The sequence below is a fragment of the Eubalaena glacialis genome, chromosome 13 (genome assembly GCF_028564815.1).
Source record: "Eubalaena glacialis isolate mEubGla1 chromosome 13, mEubGla1.1.hap2.+ XY, whole genome shotgun sequence".
Taxonomy (NCBI): Eukaryota; Metazoa; Chordata; class Mammalia; order Artiodactyla; family Balaenidae; genus Eubalaena; species Eubalaena glacialis.
The window spans coordinates 8,317,380-8,342,067 of record NC_083728.1 but is presented as its reverse complement, the minus strand read 5'-3'; the positions used below and the strand labels follow the sequence as shown (position 1 = coordinate 8,342,067).

At 39.6% G+C, this 24,688-nt stretch overlaps 1 protein-coding gene and 1 pseudogene across 2 annotated transcripts in view; both read left to right on the top strand.

Moving 5' to 3' along the window:
• The first annotated feature begins 705 nt into the window (after positions 1-705).
• DOK5 (docking protein 5) overlaps positions 706-24,688 on the top strand; it is a 156,284-nt gene continuing 132,301 nt past the window's right edge. Inside the window, exon 1 of one of the 2 annotated variants that reach the window (XM_061208425.1) lies at positions 706-1,029. In XM_061208425.1, the coding sequence (XP_061064408.1) occupies positions 964-1,029 (66 nt within the window). In that variant the 5' untranslated portion in view covers positions 706-963. The remainder of the gene's footprint in view (positions 1,030-24,688) is intronic. The other variant, XM_061208426.1, reaches the window with a different exon arrangement.
• LOC133103549 (large ribosomal subunit protein eL21-like) lies at positions 21,081-21,567 on the top strand (annotated as a pseudogene).

Below are 24,688 nucleotides of genomic sequence, written 5' to 3'. Positions count from 1 at the left end.
GTTGGTACACGTACTAATGAGGCCAAGGGTCAGCCCCTGGGAAACTCACAATCCGGCGGGAAAGACAAGCTCAAACAAGGAAAATGATATCAACGCAAGGGCTGGGTCCAGGATGCCAAGGAAACCCGAGGAAGCATGCAGCTTAAGCCAGGGCAGTATCCCTCCCCTCATATGCCAAGGTCAAGGCAAACCATGGCAACACCACTCCCCAGACACATGCACGACAGAGGCAAAAGCTAGCCCTTCTCAGGGCAAAGATGGGGCTGAAGGGAGAGGCGGGGTAGGCGGCGTCTGGGAAAAAAGTGAAATTTCCTCTCCATCTAAAATAAGCCCAGAGCCAGAAGAGACCGAGCGTTATCTCGGCGGGTGTGGGCGAGGTGCGGGGCAGGCAGGGGCAAGCTCTGGGTCCCGGAGGAGGGTCGGGGTCGGGACGAGAATGGGGTCGGGCGAGGGGGGCGGGAGAGGAGGGGAGGGGGAGGGGGAGCGCGTCCAAATGTGTCTGCCTGCGGGTGGCCACCGCCGGGCGCCGGCCCCGCGCGGCTCCTCCTCCTCGCCCTCCCCCATCCCCCATCCCCCCTTCCTCCTTCTCTTCTTCCTCCTCCTCCTTCTCCTCCTGGGCCCCGGGAAGAGGCTGGGCTGGATCCCAGCCGCCGCTCCTCCTCCCGGCAGGCTGGCTGATGAGTCAGCTGACGCCGGCGCTCCAGCCTCGCCTCGCGGCGCTGCGCTCTCTGCGCTCCCCCTAAGTGGCTGCAAACCGGCCGCCCACTTTCAGGTTTTGGGGGACGGAGAAAGTGATGTGCGCCTTCTGAAGCCACGCCGGGCCGCAGCCGTAGCCGCTTCACCTTGTCAACTTTCTCCTTCCCCACCCCAAAGCCTTCTCTTGACCCTGGCCTCAGCCCTCCCCAAAGCCACTTAGGGTGCGTGCGCTTGGGTGAGGAGGGGGGCTGTCACTGGCTGTCCGGGATGGCTTCCAATTTTAATGACATAGTGAAGCAAGGGTACGTGAGGATCCGGAGCAGACGCCTAGGGGTAAGTATCGATCCTTTTTTTTTTTTCCCCCGCCCCCCGTTCACCGGTTCAATTGTCTTTATCCTTAGCCAGCATCCCTGGAGGGTGGAAGGAGATTCCCGGCAGCGCGCCGGAGAATTGCTCTGTGGTTTCTCAGCCTAAGCCCACATCTCCTGGGGCTGCCACTGTAAGGCCGGGTCTAGGTATGTAATGGATCTATCTTTATCTCTCGGATGACTTGGCCTTCTGATGGTGGCCCCGTGGTCGGCTTCAGTAGCCACTGGAGCCCGTCTACTGGAAATAAATATTTGTCGGTAGCCATGGGAGTTAGAGCTGAGAAACCCGGGCGGGGTTGCTGAGCCCGCCGGATGCCCCCGGTGCCCCTCTTCCCACTCGCCGCCAACTTAACTTTTCCGGGGGACGGAAGGACTGGTTGAGGAAGGGCAGACGCTCTGAGTGTGAACAAGGTCAGGGACCCTCTGACCCCAGGGAGAAGTCTTTTCGGACTCCGGGTCCTGGACACCCACCCCTGGCCCAGGTGCTGGCAAAGGCGGTGTGGGTAGGTTCCATCGTCCTGAGCCTGGGTAGTGGATTTATTGCTGGAATACACACCGGATGCCCACTGGAGGACTATTTAGGGCGGAACATAATACCTGGCACAGAGCAAGTGCTCCCTGCCTAAATATGTACTAAAAGGAAGAATGAATGAACCAGAGGCTACTTGTCGGGGACCGGATGTTGGCCCAGGGATGGCTCCTCTCTTAAAACCCCCTCTCTTTTGCCCTTTTCCCCTTTGCTCTTCATTGATGGACTTCAGAGAACTCATTCTGCCTCTCTTTGGGCTTGAGGGATGGCAAAGGAATTCTTGAGGGAGGTGGAGGACACTGGAATGATTTTTTTTTTTTTTTTTAATTTCAAACTACCTCATTTCTCTTTGCCTTGTGTCAAGTGCTGTTGCTGTTTTTGTTTATTGTGTGCTTTGGGGCGAGGGAGTTTGGGGAGAAAAGTTTACTTTCCTAATGTCTGAAAAAATAATGTCAGTAATGATGAAGAATGGCCACAGTGGGAATAGAGTTAATAGTAATAAATTGAACATCTTTCTCCACAAATATATGTCATTGGCACCTTTCCCGTATTTGGTCTTTGGACTTTTTTATGTACCAGATAATTTTACTGAAGATTGAAAGGCAATTTCACAGTGTTAAACAGTTAGGGAGGAAAACCTGCTGATGGGAAACATCTGTAATTATTAAAAACTCTTACCTGATTTGTTTTGGTCCTTTTCTTCCTTCCTTCCTCCCTCCCTCCCTCCCTCCCTTTCTTTCTCTCTCTTTCTGTTTTTCTTTCCCTGCTGGTTACCATGTTTTAGCAACTAGGCCCCATGCTATAGTGAATATATAAATATATAATTAGAGAGAAATGTGACAGAACTAACCAATCCCTATCAACCCTTAGTTTCCTTGGTTTTCTTTTTTGCTATGCAAATATTCTCATCAAGGGGACCAACTATTGTTAGGGTACTTAACATAGTGACTTCCATGCAAAGGGCAAGAAATAAGAGGAACTTTATATTTTTTATAACCTTATGGGCCAGCCGAGTGTTACAATTTTAAAAGGAGCATTAGAAAACACCATTCTAATTTTAGATTTACTCCATCATGTCAACTGAGGAAATTGATAAGAGACATCCATTCTGTGCTAGAGAGCATTCCAATAGAAAGAGGACATGAATTATTAATGTACAAAATGTGAATTATTCATAAGGATCAGAGTTTATGCCAAATTGTGACACATGGTGATTTATTTGAAAGACTAGTTACCATAACTTTCTAGTTTATAGTAATTGGGACTTTTTTCTGTAATATTACTGACACTATATAGTCCCGTGTGTGCCAATGTTTACGGACAGATATTTGAAGCAGAAGGAAAGGAAATATAGTTTACTTTGCATCCCTTTATATTTTACAGTATCTTGGATGCCGACCAGAAGTGTACTTTCTCAGGATTTATTCATTGTGTCTGTGTTAACACTCAAATAGATTTTAGAATATTTATTGAATGATGGTTATTGCTCATGGAGAGAAAAGGTAAAAAATATAATCAACAAAATCTGGTTTTATTTGTTCAGTTTGATTTTATCACCAGTTAATTTTCAAAAAGTGTCCTAATGATATAATTTATTTATATAAACTGAGGAGGCTGATTACATAATTGTCAGAAAGCACTGCAAACTAAAGTTTTATAATGGAGACATCAAGAGGAATGCTTCAGGAAAATGGCACAGGGACCCTCCGTCCAAAGTAAGAAATGTTAGTGGTATTAATCTAGGCTGCAGATAGCCTAGAACAGCACGCAGCACGTACGAGTCTCAAAGAGTCGGAGGGCTTTGCGTTAAGTACACAGTAGGCGCTCAGTTAGTGCACATTGAACATGGATTGAACTACAGAGTGAAGGCCTGACTTTGCAATTCATAAGCCCCTTGAGGAACTAATATGACATGGTGCTTTTATTAATGGAATTCAGACAAGTGTCTGTGGATTAGAACCATGTTTGGGGGGGGTTTATAATTAAACAAGAAAACAACATTTCATCGTAAGCAGCTGGTGTGCCAAGGAATGCCCCCTCAGATTTGATAAGAGGAGAAAGGAGAACAAATCCTCCTTCTATTACTCGTTAGCTCTATGACCCTTGACCTCTCTTGGCCTCAGTTTTCTTATCTGTACAGTGAACACTATTTAATGATGCTGTGAGCATTGGATAAGATAATATTTATGAAAATGCAGTGAAAGCATACAGCATTGATTCTGATTTCATTATTTCTTTGGTGTAATCAGAGATGAGTTAGGACTGGTGGAAGGATATAGGAATGATTGATTTTTTTTTTTATCTTTCTATCTAGATGTGTCCAAAGGCATAAATGTTTATGCAGCTCTCGAACATTTTCATTGGATGCAGTTTTTTACAAATTATATACATGTAAGTGATTTTCAGTGGGGCATGAAATAGTCTAAGACCATCCCCATTCAGATGGGTTGCAAATAAGTGGTCACCTTTAGTTGAGATACTAAGCAGCTTAAGTGATTAAGCAATCAAATATTTGTAGACTTGCTTTTTCTATAAACATCAAAAAGCTTAAATTCAATTCATTTAACTCAAAAGTCTCAGTATCTTCACATCTTTATTCTCTGGCTTCATCATCCGTTGGTTCATGGAGGTGTCAAGCCGGGCTCTGGGTGCAATACTTTTTCAGGATAATGTAGATGTTGCTGTTTTGAGGGCTGGGGAGGGGTGTGTCTACAATTATCTGGCAAATCCACAAAACGCACTAAAAAATGTATTCTTCGAGGAATGGTGAACTAGGCAATTTGCACATCATTAACCTACCACGTGGCTTAGATGGCATCATATAACTGCCCTCACTTGGTTTCTTCCTTTGCAACGGAGAGGATTTCCCAGTCAGTAATTGCCATGGCTTGTCCACCCTGCAAGTCTCAGAGTTTCAACTCACACCTGTTCACTTTATCTCCATGCAGTCCCCTTCGATTACCCGACTTTCAATAGCATCTCTATGCTCTTATGTACCAAGGACCTCTTCTCCCGTCTAGCCCGCATCCTCATCTGGACGTCTCCTGGTCTCAGTATGTCCAGCCACCCCTGATTTTTTCATCCAAACCTGCTTCTCCTGGAGTCTGCATCTCAGCCACTAGAGGTCCCAGTATTTCAGTTGCCCTGGTAAAAATCAGTCAAGCAAGCAAGCAGCAAACAATAAAAACTCAGGCCCCCTTCTCACTCCCTCCTTGTCACAGCCCCACAACCAGTCCATCGGGAGGTCTTGTAAGCTCTGTTTTGGAAATATGTCTAGAATCCGACTACCTCTCACATCATCTGCCACTGCCGCCCTGGCCCAAGCCCCCAAATATTGTAGAATAATAACCTCCTAATTTAGCTCCCTCACTGCTCAAACCACCAAGAGTTATAGCCTTACAGTGGGCTCCGAGGCCCTGTGCTGACTCAGAATCTTTTATTTATTGATTTATCTTTGGCTGCGTTGGGTCTTCGTTGCTGCGCGCGGGCTCTCTCTAGTTGCGGCGAGCAGGGGCCACGTCTCTCTGCGGTGCGCGGGCCTCTCATTGCGGTGGCTTCTCTTGTTGCGGAGCACGGGCTCTAGGCGCACGGGCTTCAGTAGTTGTGGCACGCGGGATCAGTAGTTGTGGCTCGTGGGCTTTAGAGCGCAGGCTTCAGTAGTTGTGGCATGCGGGCTCAGTAGTTGTGGCGCAGGGGCTTAGTTGCTCCGCAGCATGTGGGATCTTCCCGGACCAGGGATCGAACCCGTGTCCCCTGCATTGGCAGGCAGATTCTTAACCACTGCGCCACCAGGGAAGTCCCCTGACTCAGAATCTTTTCTCTTGCTGTTCCCTCTGCTTGGAATGCTGTTTCCCCACGTTATCTCTTCCTGGCTGGTTCCTCACCTTCTTCAGCCTTTCCGCAAATGCCACCTTCTCATTGAGGCCTTCCAGCCACCCTATTTTATCTCTTCCCTCCTTCTCCCCCTATATCCCTTCGTTTTTTTCTTTCTAGACTTATCACCCCCTCACATACCGGTCTGTATGTTTTACTTGTTGATTGCCTGTATCTCCCAAATGGTATGTGAAACTCCATGAGGGCTGAACCCCAGTGCCTGGAACAGTTTCCAGTATGGAAAAGCACTTGATGAAGATTTATTGAATGAATGAATGAATGAATCCATCGATTATAGCTGAACCCCAGTGCCTGGAACAGTTTCCAGCATGGAGAAGCACTCGATGAAGATTTATTGAATGAATGAATCCATCACTATCTACTGGTTTAAGAGCATACGCTCTGACATGAGACTGTTAAAATCCCAATTCAGCGACTGGTTATGTGACCTTTGGTGAGTTATTTAGCATTTATAAGCCTCAGTCTTCTGTAGTAATAGGGAGACTCATAATATCCACCTAATAGAGGATTCTCTTAAAAGGCTTAAAACAATGCTTGACACAGTGGAAACCCAATTAATGTTTATTACTGCTCTCTCTACTACTAGTGCTGTTAGAGGATGATGATGCTTACATGGTTGTTATTTTCATCTCTTTCACTGCAATAGCTCTCATCCTCAAAGACCTTGCTCTTTAGTTAGGAAAACAAAACTTAATATCCGTGAAATAATTAATGTACAAGCACTGATGTTATGTTATGGAAGGGATATTTGCCTTTGTAGGATTTTTCATGATCCTTAGATAAATGGCAGAGGTATCAGGACCAGAGAAACCCATCTTCATGTGACTTTGGTTTGAGCAAGCTTATCAGACTAGGGCATAACTGTTAATTTGGGGATCTTTTTCTTGGGTGGCAGAGTAGATTTGAAAAACTGGTTAATTAATGGCCAAATTTTAGGCAGAAATATTTTCTCACTCCTTTGTTTCTCTGTTTCACTTGACCCAGTATGCCAAAGAGGTTTCCTATTTCATTTAGGGTTTTGGATTTATAGGTGATCAGGGATCTGTGCATTTTTAATGATATCGTGGCAAAGTTATATTCATAACATCAAAATCATAGGAATTGAATAAATTCATCATATACCATCAGTACATGAGTGTATGTACACACACATGCACACAAACACATACAACCATTCAGTAAGATTCATGAAGCATCCTTTTCCTTCCTCAAGGAAAAGAGAGTCTGGGGCTAACTTCCAGTAGTGAAATTTATGGTCAGATAGACTGAATACACTTGCTAAGTATTGCCTAAGAGTACTCAGTATTTTAGCTCCATTTGAATCAGCTTCCCTGGTTTCCATGTCGGAAGTGCTTTCCAGCTGGTATTTTAGTCATCTTTATTCAATGGTCCTTGTGGATGGTATGATTAATTATGTGTAAAGTCAGCCTTTAATCATCCCCAAAACTGATTTAAGCAAAGAGTGGCCAATTTAGTGATTTTGTGTGTAGACATAAACCAAATTACTTTTGTGATGATTTTCCCCACATCTGCCAATGTATTTTTTTATGATATTCATTAGATTGCTAGAAATATTTATTTTTTAAGCAGCTTTGTAATTTTTGTGGATCATTATCTCTGGTATTTTAAGAATTTAGTTTTCATTTGGGATATATTTGATTTCATTTATTTTATCATGCATCAAATGTTTATTGAGTGAATACTTGTTTTAAGAAGCTCAGGGAAAACCACCTTAAATAAGACAGGTACAGTCAACATCCTCAGGGAATTGACAGTCTATTTTTGGAATGGTATTGTTAACATGAGATTAATATATTCATTCTAGTTAAGGATGAATTAGTTTGAGTAACGAGTCAAATATTGAAGTGAAAAGACATCTGCAGGTATCTCCAGTTTCATTTTCATGAAACGAGGAAGGGGAAATTTGATTTTCCTCTTACTCTAGGAATTTGATCCCAGTTGGGTGGAAATAAAATTTTGGGGGATTCCAAGCCAGGAAGAGATTAGGATGCCTCCCTCCTGCAAACCCCTGTTTCTGTGAAATTCAAAATGAAATTGGGAGTTTAGAAATGCCACAGATATATGTGAATGTTGAAGTTAAAATAGCTTCTTTCTAGAATGCAGATGCCTACATTTTGGATGAGTATCTGGAAGCTGATTTTTTCGGAGCAGTTGGGGGGCTATGTTTATTTTATTAGTGTTCTAAGCCTCTGTTGATGCCCTGGGTCTCAGAGAACATAAATGTTAGCTGTGTGTACTGTGTTACGGATAAGATGCAAATGATTGTTCTCAGGTGACTTCATAGGTTTTATGAGATTCTTAGAGAGATCGGGACTTTTGTGTCCCAAACCCTCTCACCTCCCACCCTCCACAATTTCCAAAAAAAGGTTAAGAACCACTGTCTCATTTTTTTAAATTAAATTTTTAGATTTTAGGTAATAGTAGGTTCACATGAGGTGTAAGAAATAACACAGAGAGATTTCGCATGCCCTTTACCCAGTTTCTCCCAATGGTAACATCCTTCAAATCCCTAGTATCACAACCAGGATACTGATATTGGTGCCATCAAGATACAAAGCGTTCCCTCATGACAGGGTCCTTCGTGTTGTTCTTTTATAGACGCCCCTTCTCCCCCTTCCCACAACCCTAAAGCCCTGACAACCACAACTCTGTTTTCCATTTTTATAGTTTTATCATTTCAAAAATATTATATAAATGGAACCATACAGTATGTAATGTTTTGGGATTTTTTTTTAACTCAGCATAATTCTCTGGAATTGTCGTGGTTGTCTTCGGTATTGTGGGTATCAAAGTTTCATTCCTTTTTATTGCTAAGTTGTATTCTGTGATATGGATGTGCCGTAGTTTGTTTAGCCATTCATCTATTGAAGGACATTTGGGGGTGGTTTCCAGTTTTAGGCTGTTATGTATAGGCTGACATAAACATTTGGGTCTGGGTTTCTGTGCAAACATAAGTTTTCATACCTCTAGGAAAATGCCCAGGAGTACAATTGCTGTGTTGTATTGGTAGGTGCATGTTTAGTTTTTCAGGAAACCGCCAGACTGTTTTTCACAGTGGTTGTACCATTTTACATTCACACCAGCAACACATGAGGGATCCAGTTTCTCTGCATCCTCACCAGCATTTGGTGTTGCCCCCCAGTTTTTGGTGTCAGTTTTGGTTTAGACGTTCTGATGTGTGTATATTGATATCTCCTTGTGATGATGAGATAATGATTGACATCTCCTTATGATGTTGAACATTTTTTCGTGTTCCGATTTGCCATCTGTACATACATTTTGGTAAAATGCCTAGTCATGTCTTTTGCCCATTTTCTAATTGGGTTGTTTGCTTTTAACTGTTGAGTTTTGAGAGTTCTTTGTATGTTCTAGATATTAATCCTTTTCAGACATGTGGTTTGCAAACATTTTCTCTCAGTATGTAGCTTATTATTTTAATTCTTTTAACAAGGTCTGTCACAGGGCAGAAATTTTTAAGTTTGACGGAGTCCAATTTATGTTTTTTTTTCCCTTTTGGTACTAATGCTTTGTTCAGCCCAAGATCCCAACTATTTTCTCCTACTTTTTTTCTTTCCTACTATGAATATTTTATAGTTTTACCTTTTACATTTATGTCCATGATCCATTTTGAGTCAGTTTTTATATACAGTGTGCATTTTAGGTGTAGGTTCATTTTCCGCCTATGGAATTCCAACTGCTCCAGGACCGTTTGTTGAAAAGCCTGTCTTTTCTCCATTGAGCATATTTATATGTATCTATTCCTAGGTCCTCTACTCTCTTCCATTGTTTTGTGTGCCTCCATTGTACAGTGATATGTCTATATATGTCTACATGTGTAGCTGTACAGTGTCTTGAAATAGGGTAAACTGGTTCCTCCCACTTTATTTTTCTTTTTCAAAATTGTTTTAGGTATTTTAGGTCCTTTGCTTTCAACATGAATTTTCAAGTAGTCTTGACTATAACTCCTACAAGTCTAGCTGGGACCCTCCCTCCCTCCCTCCCTCCCTCCTTCCCTTCCTTCCTTCCTTCCTTCGTTGAATTGGTGCATTTTTAGAATAGTCTTGACAATAACTACTACAGATCTTGCTGGGACACTTTCTCTCTCTCTCTTTCTTTCTTTCCTTCCTTCCTTCTTCCCTCCCTCCCTTCCTTCTTTCATTCATAATTAAATTGGTGCATTATTTTTTTCCTTGGTGGACATAGCGTACATTTGGGACTCACACTTCAGTTTGAATCTCAACTTGGCCACTTACTGACTTTGTGGCCTTGGGGAAATTGCTTACTCTTTCTGAAATTTAGCTTCCTCATGTACAAAAATGAGGATAATAATATGCTTCTCATAAAAGATATCAAACTCTTAATCCAGTGCTGACTCACAGTAGAAACTTCATGAAGGTCTGTAATGTTGATTTTTATTTTTTATTGTTAAGAGATTGAGGTGATATTTGTTGTTTGTTGGCTGTAAGAACCATAAACTGGTAGAAATTAATTCACTCGTATCTCAGCAGAAGAGTCACGGCTTTGGTAATGAACAACAGGTAGCATTGTACTTTCCTCTTGCCGTTAACTTTAGCGATTCATTTTTATAACATCGGGTTTATTTAGGAGCCACTGATGAAACACTGTATTAGAAAATACATAGTTGAATATGTTAGCCAAAAATGGCAGACCTTTGATTAAAGATTGACCATCATATTTTCGCTTATTAACTCTAGACGTCTTCCCCAAATGTGAGAATCATGTCTTGAGAGATCATTTTAGGGCAGTAAACAACATTGAATCATAAAATGAGAAAAAGTGCTACTTCTTATTTAACTCAGCTCAAGGAGCTGTCAGCTAGGAGGCCTTTTAATAGAAAACCATACTTAGGTGCAGAGTCTTCAAAAATATCATATTTTATTGTATTCGTTAACATTATATTGTATTACATTTTACATTTACCTTCAAGTGATACTGGTTTTCCATTTAAGATAAGAATATATAGTTTCCTCTTTAAATAAATTTATTTAATTTAAAAAGCAAAGTTTTAAGATAGATAATTAACACATAGTGGAAGTGTTACAAAGAAGCAGCAAAAACTGTTGGGGTAGGTGGTGGAACTCAGATGCAGCACAAATCCAAATGGTGGGCTGTGCGTGACTGAAGTTTGGGAAACACAGCATGATTGTATTTATCTTTTTAAGTGGGTTTCGTGAAAAATTCTTTACTTGTAGCTGCCATATGGCTTGATTTCATACAAATATATTAAAAATTGGGTTCTAAGAAAAGATATCCCACGTACTCAATACCATCCTCTAAGGAACTTCTGTCTGATACGACTATGGGTGTGTGTGTCCCTTCCCACCCCCAACTCCCCCAAACCCACAAACCTGTGTCAATTTGCCTAAGTTTTTATTTTATCTTCCCTTAATTCATTTATACAATGAATACTTTAGTGGTTAATAGAAAGAGAAATTAGCCTATCTTATGAATGGACTACTAACTCAAATTAAATTAAAACACTAGCTTGAGTTCAAAGCTTTTACTTACTACAAGTTACACTATTCAGGAAAGCGCTATAGTCTTAAAATGCATTTTATTATCTTAATACCACACATTAACTTAATAAAAGAAAATTATTTCTAAAAAACTTTAAGAAATCATACCTCTTTGAATCCCTTAGTGAAAGAGTTCATTGACTTTTCATATGAACAATTTCTTCAGATTTCCAGCTTTCCATTTACCAATAGCAGGTATTTTAGCTCATTTGCCAAAGAACCACTTTTTGAGCCTGGGTTGTATTTCACCAACAGTGACCCCAAATCTAGATGTTATGAAACTAGTCTGGTCTTCAACATCCATTAATTCAGATGGAAAATGTTGTGTGAAGTGTGGTTTGAAAGGAACATTCCCGGGGACTTGGCCCCAGGAGAGGTCTTAGTCCATTTGAATCCATTTTCTCCATTGATGGATGATTTTTCTCTGATTTTCTTCTGGCTGGCCCTCTTGGTATCCAGATTTTAGCTTTATATTTCCTTCCTGAGACCAACCTATATGGATCATCACATCCAAAGTTTTCCCCTCGCATCCCTCTAGAACACTGTCCTTATTTTTGTGCCAGATACATTTTTTTCTTAATTTATTTCTTTGTAGGGTATGTCTTCTCCCACTAGGCTGTAAGTTCTGTGAGACCAAAGACGTTGGCTATCTTATTCACTGCTGTATCCCCAGCTCTTAGCCTATGGTAAATGCTCAATATTTGCTGATTGAATGAATAAATGATTTTACTGCAGGTCAGAATAATGGAATGAGACATTCACATGTAAGAAGACAAGGAGAAAACTGTGCCTATGTCCCACCTGATTTTGTTGTATATTCTATTTTTGAGTGGTAGGATGTTCTAAGATGTCTCATAATTGCTGGTATGTAATCTGCAAATTCAGTACCAGGGAATTCAGCAATTAACACTCGAGGTTTGAGTTGGCCCCCTTAAAATTAAGTTTATTTGATGTTTTTTGGAGTAGGTAATGTGTATACTTGGTACAAAATTCAAAGGTACAAAGTTTCTACATTGAACAGTAAGATTCTTTTCATCCTTGTCCCTAGGAATCGTCTAGTTTCCTTCCCCAGAAGCAACCACTGTGAATAGTTTATTCCAGAAGAGTCTATGTATAAAAAGTTTTTTGTGTGTGTGCGTGAATGTATGTGTGTATGTGATATATATAATTACATACTCATCTGAGCCGTGCTTTTCTTATTTAGCAACATATCATTGTTTTCAATAATCAGATAGAATTCCAGTGTACGGGTATATTTGCTGTATTTGCTTGCTTATTTATCCATTCTTCCTTCTTTCCTTTCTTCCTTTTACTTACTATTAAATATGTGCAGGAAGTAGCAGTTTTTATGTCCATTTTACAGGTCAAAAGACTGAGTTAACTGTGATGTTAAATTTTTGTGCAAGTCACACGTGGCAGCGCCTAAGTTTGAGTTCAGGCTGCTTCTCTCTTGTGGAGCATCTGAGTAATTCCTTTTTCCCTGTTACAGACAGTGCTGCAAACCCCCTCTCATCTCGTCCCATGATGAGCATATTGGTGAATAGATTCCTAGAAGTGGACTTATTGTCCAAAGCATATTCACATGTAAAATTTTATCAAAGTTGCCTTGGAGGATGTTCCCAGAAATCTATGAACCCACCCCTTTCCTCCCATTTTGCAAAAGTGTGCTTTGAGAGCTGTTTCAAGATTCTGCTAATCCAGCAGGTGAAAAGTGAATCTGTTTTGTACATAGATTTTCTCAAGGATGACGCTGAGTTCTTGGCAATTTTATAATTAGAATCTTTTCAGTTTTGCAGTCTTTTTTCTTTTAGGAATGACATTTACGCAATTTAAAAAGTAGTTATTAAGTAAGGATTTAGAAACACATAAATGATGATTTATTTTCTTAGAACAGCACATTCCTGGGAAATGCTGTGTCAAAATCTTTGACCTAGAAGATATGATAAATCATATGTTAACTGTGGCTGTGTTTGTTATTTTTATTCTGAAGTTAAAATGATAAAACTGAAAATTTGCTCAACATATATTGGGTAAAAAAATATGTTTATTGAATCAAACAAATGCATAGTAACTAATGTTGCCCAATCAATATATTTATTAACTCACTCAGTCTTGTAATATGCTTCAAGTGGGTCCAGCTGGGAGGAGGGATGATAGACTAGCGTCTCTGCCCATAGTAAATGCTCAATAAACATTTAAGTAAAGGAATAAAACCCTGAAATAACATTTTGCATATTCAGTTATGAAACAGACAGTAGCCCTAGCATCTCACGAGTACATATATTCATAAATCCCAAGAAATTACAAGAGTTTTGAGGAATTCTATTGGGTGATGTTTGTTGGTAGCCCTTTTGCAGTATCCAAACTGCAGTCCTTGGCACAGGACAAACATGTGGAGACGAGAAACCTGGCTGGAATAAGAATGGCCTGATTTTTTCCCCTGTCCTGCTGCTGGCCCTCTGCTGTGACCAAAACGTGTCACTGAACTTCTCACACCTCAGCTTCCACTGTGGCAAGATGGAGATACAAATGTCTGACCTCCCTCTCTTCCCACTTGTCTGCCTCTGAGCCAGAAGCATGATTGTGGATGTGAAGAGCATGCCCAAGCACACACAATATCCCATTTAGTCCCAAATTGGTCTCTGCAGTGCCCTGCTATAGGCCACCTGAGTGGAAAATAGCAGAGAAGACTTTGGATGCCACTGTGCTGCTATGACTTGTGTCAGACCACAAAACAAGAACAGATAACTTGAAAAAAATTTTTTTTATGATTTACTTTGGACTTCAAAAGGCAGTGTTGAATTTCTGACAAGAAAGAAAGGAAGGAAGGAAGGAAGGAAGGAAGAAGAAACAGGCCCACACTACCTACAATGAAAGATGGCTTTTGCATGTATGAAGTCTTTTTAATTTACTAGTGTTTTACATTACGTGTACATGGTAAAGGAAACAAGGCAAAAAAAGATAGAATGAAGAGGGAAGTTCCCTCCTACGCCAGACTTGTCTCCATTTCCAGGCAATTCTAGGCAGATTCTTGTATATTTGTATGGAGATATGTATATGCCTATATATATGTATAGGCATATATAAAAATGCATGTGTGTTTGTGTATAATTTGCTTTGCAAATCATATTATTAAGTACTGTTATATACTCTGTCCCTGTTCTTTTTAACTTATGTTGTAGCACTTTCCAGAAAATTTTATAGATACCCAATATTCACTTATTTGGCTGTTCCATGATTTCTTTAATTCGCTCACATTCATAATGGACATTTTAATATAGTTTCTAATTTTTGCTAATTAAACAATGAAGCAGTAAACATCCTTGTGCATGCACTTATGCATACATGATACTATATTTTTCTAAGATAAATTCTAAAAAGGAAGTTGCTCTTACAAATTTGTGTATATTTAGAACTTTGATAAATAGATCTAGTTTTCCTTCAAAGAGGTTGTACCAGGTATACTTCCACCGAGAGTGTCCAGAAATATTTCTTTCTGCCAATCCTCAGTTGGGGTGTGTTTTAACTCTGTGAGCGTGTGTGTGTGTGTGTGTTTAACTTGGGAAGGATATTCTCCTGCAAAGATGTTCCTTGGCTCAGTCCTCCACTCCCCAAATTTATTCTGCTTACAGCAAACTGATTACCTAGTAATCCAATCCAATCGTATCCTACCTCTACTTTAAAACTCTCTAATGCCTTCTCCTTACACATAAATATTCTGCAATGTACTTAAGACACTCTGCGTGATCTAGACCCTGCCATATCTCATCCCACCCAAATCAGTTCTCAAATCATTGCGCCCCCAAGTCAGTACTCAAGCCAAACTTACCTACTTTAGTTCCTCCAGTGGCCAAGCTCTCTTTCCTCCGTTACTGCCCTTACACATGTATTTTCACTGATTAGAAAATTCTTCCTCTTACTTTCTCTACTTCTTTTTCATCCTGAAAATCTCAGCTGGAATGTTATTGATCTGGAGATGCTTTTCCCAGCACCATCCCACATCTAAATGCTGGGAAAAGCCAGTCGCCACATGTGGATCTTTAAATTTAAATTAATTAAAATCAAATCAAATTTAAAAAATTCAGTTCCTTAATGACACTGGCCACTTTCAAGTGCTCAATAGCGACATTTTGTTAGTGGCTGCCGTGTTGGGCAGCACAGATATAGAATATTTCCATCATTTTTGAGAATTCTGTTGGACAGTGCTGCCTTAATTTCTTCGTAACACTCACGGCTGTTTTAAAGTATGTGATTGAACATGTTGTTTTGATGGTTTTAGCCTCATTAGTCTGTGAGCCCCACAAGGGTACAGCTTCTTCTTGTCTTGCTTCTTGCTTTTTTCTTACAGTAGGGGTTCAATAAGTATTTGTTGAATGACTGAGTGAATTAAAGAATTCCTCCAAGGTCTTAACGTTATTGTTGTACCTTATTGATCAGCAGGCCTTCTGGGAGGGGGCTGGATGCTGCATGCTTTTACCCAGGTCTCCTTCAGCATTCCAGTTAGATACCTGAGCAGGACCCTGGTTCTTCCACCACCAGCACCATGGAGATGTTTTCTCATTGGGCTTGCCGTTTCAGCATCCATCGCCTAACTGTTGCAAGGTTGATTGGGATTGGGCTAGACCAGTGTAGTGGCATTTGTAGTGTGCTCGCAGATCTCCACCCGTCTCTTCCAGGACTGAAGGCTTCCGTCCCCCCACTGGGAGTGCTATGAGTGTTGTAGACAGACAGCTTGCAGCCGCGCCCTGTGCTGATGCTGAAAAGAGAGCTACCTGACCAAAGCCAAGCCCCTTTCCTGGGGCACAGCCTACACTCATTGACTGCCCCAGTTTGGGACAACTCTGCAGGCATCCAGGTTCCTGGGTGGAGATGGGTGCATTGCTGAGAGTGCATCACAGCTGACCTGCATCCTTGACGACCTCCTAGGTGTTGCTTCCAGAGCCCTCTCCACGAAACATTCTGAATGCAGATTTCCTTCTTAGAATCTGCTTTCTGCTAAACCCAACTTGCAGCAACTTGATTTGTAATTGCAAACCTGCAGCCTTGGCTTAGCCTTCCAAAGAGGGAGCCAAGACCTTTTGCAAGAATGTGTTTTGCTTGATTTGCTGGCCCATGGTTTCTCCCTGTATTTTACCCAGTGTTCTCAAAACCGAAATGGTGGGCTTCCCTGGTGGCGCAGTGGTTGAGAATCTGGCTGCCAATGCAGGGGACACGGGTTCGAGCCCTGGTCTGGGAGGATCCCGCATGCTGCGGAGCAACTGGGCCCGTGAGCCACAACTACTGAGCCTGCGCGTCTGGAGCCTGTGCTCCTCAACAAGAGAGGCCGCGATAGTGAGAGGCCCGCGTACTGCGATGAAGAGTGGCCCCCGCTTGCTGCAACTAGAGAAAGCCCTCGCACAGAAACGAAGACCCAACACAGCCAAAAATAAATAAAAACAAACAAAAAATAAACAAAACCAAAATGGTTCTTCAGTTTACTTTTCAAAAAATGAAAGTTCGATGGCTTATTTCATTTCTTTTTTTTTTTAAATTAATTAATTAATTAATTAATTTTTGGCTGCATTGGGTCTCTGTTGCTGCGCGCGGGCTTTCACTAGTTGCGGCGAGCGGGGGCTACTCTTTGTTGTGGTGCACAGGCTTCTCATTGCGGTGGCTTCTCTTGTCGCGGAGCACGGGCTCTAGGCACGTGGGCTTCAGTAGTTGCAGCACTCGGGCTCAGTAGTTGTGGCTTGGGGGCTCTAGAACGCAGCCTCAGTAGTTGTGGCGCACGGGCTTAGCTGCTCCGTGGCATGTGGGATCTTCCCGGACCAGGGCTCAAACCCGTGTCCCCTGCGTTGGCAGGCGGATTCTTAACCACTATGCCACCAGGGAAGTCCCATTTCATTTCTTATGTTGTTAAAATGCACCGGTCTCTTCAACAGACTCATCTAATGAATGAATTAGGAAAATACCTCCACTGGTTCATTACATTGAATTTGGACTTGGTAAATTATTAGTATAAACCATGGTTTTCTCTGGGAGGAAGAAGCTCCAAATAAACAGTAGACAAGGTTTATATGCATATTACTTTAGCTTTTCTTGCTCGAAAGGCCTGATGGCAGTTCTTTTTCCTGAGTACTTGTTTACACTGTCATAAAAGGAGAATTCTGATTATAGCTTCTTGTAGCCAGAGGGAAGGAATATACTTTTGTCTGCGGATTTGATTCTACTTTAATCCTGAAAGGGATGTAGCCCACTCATGGAGAGGAGACAATCTGATTTTTCTTTAAAACTGTCAATTTCATTGGGCAACTGTGAATTTCTGGAGAACATTTGTAACATAAATGGAGTTCCAGAAGTCATGCTGACTGGCAGATGTTTCAAGATTGATTAAAGATTTAGAAAGAAGTACATTTCCCCAGGCTGCTGGACTACCTTTTAATGAGATTGACAGTTTTACACATGGGATTAAAAAAGTTCTTTATCATACAGAAATAAATTTCTTAAGTTAAATCCGTTTGAGAGAGATGGATACAGGATAAAGTGTGTGTGAAGCAGATTGGACATTTTACTGGTGTTTAACTTTGAAGCTTATTTTTCAGAGATAGATGAAGTTGGATGTTTCAAAGATGAAAAAATCATTTTGTTAGACTAATTAATATTAAAGAAGGGGTCAGCTCCCCACCAGTTAAGGTCATGCATTCTAGGGAATTTGTAATCGTGATTTTTAGATGGGTATTTAGGCATATGGAGTTAGAAATGAGCAGATTTTCATTTTATCTTGTAAAGGTTCAAACGGAGAAAGGCATTGGCATGTTAGTTGGAGAAATGACCAACAAGGAGAATATAAGTGTTATTAAAAGAATATTTCTCACTATTCCGTGATCTAGGCATGCAAGTGAAGATTATATTAAATTTAAGGGATAACATATAAAAAGAATAATATCAATTCAAGTTTTGAAACCAGAGGGGAGAGAAAAAGACCAGAATGATTAGACATTCATGGTGCGAAGAGATTTGATATGAACTCGTTTGATCCCTGTATTTTGCTGATGGGGAAACTGAAGCCAGGAGCAATTTCATGACTTCGCCGAGGCTCTGGCCCCTCAGAAATCATATTTTTAAGCTACAATGTGGAATTATCCTGATATATTGTGAAGTGTGCAAAAAAGCAAGTGGCAGAAAAAAAGAGGGATTTTGGAACAGATGTGTGCACATGAGTATTTCTGCATGGGAGTAGATGAAGGACGGAATAGTTCTGGTCATAACTCTTGGAAAGTAAGTGTGCTTTCCTCTAAGAAGTGGGACACTGGAGGTAAGGTGAGGTGGGTGGTCATTTGCTTCTTAAATTTTATGCTTTTTAATTTATTTATCTATCCATTTGTTTGTTTATGCACATTCATACCTTTTGTAGTGCAATAAAAATAGTATCACGACCCTAATTGGCCAGAGATGGAGGATAGCAGTTGGAAGATAAGACTTTTTTTTTAGTGAACTCATTTTACTTAAAATATATTGAAATTCATTCTCTGTATGACAAGGGCATATCCTCATGTATTGTCTTGTCCTGAAAGACATGGTCCAGTAACATCACTGACCTTTTCTCTCCTGTATCTCTTGGAACTTGGGAGAGGGACAGATATGTTCATTCATATGTAAAGTCATCACATATGACTTTCACTGTATATTTTCTTTTGCAGGAGAGAAAGCTAGGCCACGTGACTTTCTGCACCTTAACATAATCATTATGGCTTTGCCAAAAACGCTGTAAGACATCCTCACAATTCTAATGAAATATATTTTCCTTTAGTGATCACTATTAATGTTTTAATTAGGAGCATTGAGAGCTCAGGTTTTCAGCAACATCTCACGGTCATAAATTGGAGGATTAAGTGGTCTTTTTACATATCATATTAAGTTTATCAAGGGAACAACAACTCTAGTTTGTCAAGAGAGAAAGATGGTATTTGGATTCTATACTTAAATACGTAAACATGGCAGCTTCGTCAGTGAGAGACTGTGGTTGGACTGGACAAAGGGGAGAAGAAAGTTGGGTCAGTTTTTCAGAACAAATCAAACTGATTTGGAATTTCAATATCTTGATAATTTGTTCACTTCCAATTTTCTGTGCCATTTTACAAGTGTTGATGTCCACTGTATGTAGCAAAATTACATCCAATATTTCAGACCCATGGTCTGGGTGAACGGTTTAATTTGTATAACCCAAGTCCTTTGTTTAGGACAATAATAGAATGCAGGGAAGGAGAGAGAGAATCTTGTCCCTTTGAGCTGGTTTTATAAAGGTTTGTTTCCAAAAGCTATTGAATAGTATTTTTGTAGGTTTTGGCCCTACAGCCAAATAAAGATTTTTCTGTGGAAGCATAATGCCGTCTAATTACCATGTCAGTGTGGTTGGTTGTAATTTGGACGTAGAAATGTAGAAATATTGATAGAAATTATTGTGAGCTCTATGAATCAATGTACTGAATTTGGACCTAACAGTAATAGAACACTTAATAATAACTAGTGCCATTAGGATTTAATAATAGTAGGACACTTAATAATAGTTGGTGCCATTAGGCAAAACATTATATACGTGTACAGGGGAATTAGTTACTACGTGTGACGCCATTTTATAGATGAACAGAGTAAGGGTCAGAACAGTGGCATAGCTTGTTCAAGGTCATGTGGCCGAGCAAGATGAACCTGGAATTGAGCTTGGCATTTCCTTAACTCTTAATTTAACTCTTGGAAAAACATTTACTCTCTTTGGAGGGAGAGTGAAGATTCTTAAGTGCCATGCTAGATTTTCTGCATTCATCATCTTTCTGGGCCTCTGTAAGGCACATGTTGTTAGCTTCATTTAAAGTTACAGGAAACTCAAGATCAAAGAAGTCAGAAGTTGTCCAGAATCACAGAAATGGTCAGCGACCAAGCAGAATCTGAACTCCTAGCTGTGGTCCCACCGTCCATGCTAGTCCTGTTATTTATACCAGCACGGATGCAGTGAATCCAGAATGTTGGTCCATTTCATCAGGATGTTGTATGGATGAGAAAGTGTGTTGAATCATGCATCACCCGCAGAGACTGCTTCTGGGATGTTCTGCTCCTGCTACAGTTACTATAGTACCGTTGAGTCAATATTAGTGGAATGATTGTTAAGTGGGAGGAGTCACCACTTCCATTGTCTCTGGCCAGTTTCAAAGGACCTCTCTAGCATTGGTAAAATTAAGGCACAGTGAGATGAAATAATTTACCAAGGTCACACAGACAAGACACCCACATCTGTTTCTATGATTAACCACACTACTTGACTAAATATACAGCATAATGGTCAAATCTGGGTTTGAATTCAGTCTCAAGCCTTTAAGATGTACTGTCATTGTCCTCATTTTACAGGTGAAGGATTTAGGCTTACAGGGAATGCATAATCTACTCAAGGTTGCCCTACTAGTACCAGGAAAAGCAAGAGGTTCAGACCTATGCCTTTCTCTGCTTAATCTTTACAATACTAATGGAGGTCTCTAGATCCAGTCCTCGTAATTTTAATATTGGTAACAGGACTAGCTAAATGCTTTGAGTTACTACTGTAAGACTGCCTCTTTTAGATATTTTCTTGAACTACTTTTTACCTGATGCTCTGAAAATAAGAAACATGGAAGTTGCTAGTAAGGAAAAGACTAAGAAATGGATTTGAAGGAAACCAAAGTGAATGTCATGCAACTGACTTGAAAACCAATGGCAGGAGATTGCAGCTAGGTGTCTGAGCACTCTTTATGAGTTTATTCATTCCTTTAGAAAAGTAGACTAATAGTCTAAGGCTAGGTTCCATATATAGAATCTTTAGAAGAATTTTAATAACCAAGATCATCTCATTCAATATAGTAAACTAAATTTGAACACTGGACACAAAAAGAATAGGAAAGAGCACATTGATGTCAATGAATGTTTTTCCTCTTTTTATTGTTATAGTTTTGCAAGGTTTTCCAATATTTTTCCCAGTAATAAAATTATATAGCCCTTTTGGCCAGAACCGCCATCTTCCAGTAATTCGCCAAAATGACCAACACTAAAGGAGAGAGGAGGGGCACCCGCTATATGTTCTCTAGGCCTTTTAGAAAACATGGAGTTGTTCCTTTGGCCACATACATGCGAATCTACAAGAAAGGTGGTATTGTCGATATCAAGGGAACGGGCACTGTTCAAAAAGGAATGCCCCAGAAATGTTACCATGGCAAAACTGGAAGAGTCTACAGTATTACCCATCGTGCTGTTGGCATCGTTGTAAACAAAACAAGTTAAGGGCAAGATTCTTGCCAAGAGAATTAATGTGCATATCGAGCATATTACGCACTCTAAGAGCCGAGATTGCTTCCTGAAACGGGTGAAGGAAAATGATCAGGAAAAGAAGGAAGCCAAAGAGAAATGTACTTGGGTTCAACTGAAGCGCCAGCCCGCACCACCCACAGAAGCGCACTTCGTGAGAACCAGTGGAAAGGAGCCTGAACTGTTGGAGCCCATTTCCTATGAATTCATGGCATGATGGGTGTAAAGAAAAGACCTGGACGATACAAATGTCTCTCTTGAGTAGAAGTGTTGTGTCCCCTCCCCCAAAGAACTATTTAAAGCACATTTTAATTGTGTCCGAATTCAGTGGGTGATGTCTTTACTTTTCAAATTTAGTGGTTTTTCTTCCTGAAGGATGTGAGGTAGTTTGTTGTGCAATATACTCCATTGGTTAATAAACTGCTAGATATTATTTATTAAAAAATTACATAAACCTAATACCCAATACAAAGTTGTTATTTTAGTATATCTCATTCCATTTTCCCCCCATGCTTCTAAAATTTCACATGGTTGCTATTATTATATATTTACAATGTCATGTCCTGTGTATGTTTTAAAATGTATTGCGTTATACACATTTTCTCAAATAATTACATAATCTTTCAAACCATAATTTTAAAGTCTATGATACTCTGTTGAGTACGTACATGATTACTTGATAGTTAAAACAGTTAAACTGTTTCAAATTCAAATAATGCCCAGGCCGATAACTTTGACCATGTAAAGGACTGTTCCCTAATAATCAATGTGATTATGAGGCTAGAGAGTTTGAATATTTTTATGACCCTTGATATGCATCGTGAATTAACTTGCCCAAGATCCACAGCAATTTACATTGCTGTCAGCAATGCGTGAAGGGACAAAGTCCAGTTTTTAAGATGAGAAATCTAGCAGCCTGCCACAGATGATGCTGACATTCTATTTGTTTTGCAGTCTTCCCTTCCCTGGTCATAGAACTTGGCTTGGGATCCCGAACTGAGTAATAAAATAAAGTCATACCTACAGTCCTCAGTGTAAGTTTCCACCCTTAGCATGAAGATATATACAGTATTTTGACTTAAATGACTTCCATCATTTAGACACTCTGGAAATTCTTTAGCTCAGTTAGGAATTTCATTATAACCAGAGAAAAATTAAATATGCTATTTGCAATGGTGAGCTATGCTGTCTCCAGCCCATTAAGAAACTACTGCCAAATGGGTTCAATGACCATTTTGATTTCATTTGTTCTAAAACCGGAAAGAGGACCCATGATATCTGTTTCTGAATTTTGAGCAAATTTTAGTTCCTCAGCTAATACTCTGAATGCAATTTACTTGTTATACTTGCTGACAGCAGAGGGCATTGGATTTGGTTTTGTGGCTTATGCCCTTTATTAATTATACTCCATCGATAAAGCGATTTACATCTCCTATGAAGCTGGGAAAGTTAATAAAGAAAGAGTGTGTTCTTTCTAGTGAGTTCTGTCGTGAGTGAATGTGCACCTCTGGTAATTCGTGGTATATGCGTGGCTCTATCAGAAACCACATCAGCAATTGAGACCTATTACATCAGTGACCTAATCATTCTTCTAGTTTAAAATATTTAATGAACATACATTCATTTGCGGCTCCATGAATTCCACACATGCATTCACTTATTTAACACCTTTTTATTTAGTGCCTACTATGTGTAAGGCTCAGTTCTCGGTACTAACAGATAAATGGTGAATCAAAGGAAACTGGAAAATACATTAATGATAAATGTACTCATTTAACCCATAATTAATATTACTATAATAATTTTATATATGATATTAAAAATATAGTAATATTTTTAATGTTAAATTATATGCTATTTAAAAATTTTATAGGTATTCACAAGGCTCAAAATTCCAGAATTAAAACTAAAAAAAAGTACACATCAAAAATTCTCTTGTCCCTTTCCCCAAATAGGCAATTAATGTTATAGTTTCTTATGGTTTTTATTTTTTCAGCTGTATTTCAGGCATATATCAACATATACGTATATGCATATGTAGATAAGCTTATATATATGTTATTTTGTATACTCCTTTTCCCCCACATATGTGGTGTACATACTATATATATTATTCTGCACCTACCTTGTGTTACTTAATAAATTTGGAAATCTCTCCTCATCATTACTTAAAGATCAGTCTCATTTCTTTTTTTTCTAGTGCATAGTATTCCATTGTGTTAAATATTCTATTAATTTGGAATTCTTAAGTTTATTATCTCCTTTTTTATTATTATAAATAGTACTGCAAATAAAATTTTTGTACATAAGTTTTATTCCTTTAGATCTTTTTTCTTGATAAGTGAAATTGCACATTAAAAGTGGGACAATTTTTCTGGCTATTGAAAAATGTTTTTCAAATTATAACCTGGAAGTATTGATCCACAGTATGTATGGAATACTATATTTTGTGTAAAAAAGGAGGGGGATAAGGCTGTATATTTACATTTGTGTGTATATGCTAGCATTTGCATAAGAAACTAATGAATGTAGTTGCAAATAGGTGACAGGGACTGGTTCAGGGGATATAAAACAGATAGGGAGGCTAATCAATATATACAACTGAAATCATTTTGAATTTTGAACCATGTGAATGTATCACTTTTAAAAATAATAAAATTTCAATTTTAATTAAAAATAATAAAATTTCAATTTTAACTATAAAGTTAAAAAGTGAAGTGTAATTCTCTGTTATATTGCCATTTTCAATCTATGAACATGAATGGCTTTTTTTTTTTTAATACTGGGGTATCCAAAAACAGTACCATTAAATGAAATATATCACAAAGTACACTTGGTCATGGAACTTGTTCATTGATAGGATCTAATTCAGAGGTTTGCTGCTTTTATCCCTAACTCTTTTTTAAAAAAATGTTTATTAGATTATAGTTGATTTACAATATTGTGTTACTTTCTGCTGTACAGAGATTAGGTTTGACATAAATACACTACCATGTGTAAAATAGATAGCTAGTGGGAACCTGCTGTATAGCACAGGGAGCTCAGCTCGGTGCCCTGTGATGACCTAGATGGGTGGGATGTGGGGTGGTGGGAGGGAGGTCCAAGAGGGAGGGGATATAAGTATACATATAGCTGATTCACTTCACTGTATAGCAGAAACTAACACAACATTGTAAAGCAATTATACTCCAATAAAAAAAAGTAAATGCAATAAAAACCAAACAATATTATTGAATTCTAACTAGACACATCACTCCATGAAGGCACTGATCCTGAGGCTTTCTCTTTGTTGAAAAGGAAGATGAGCAAGTTTTAGAGACCTTTTAGAATCATTACTA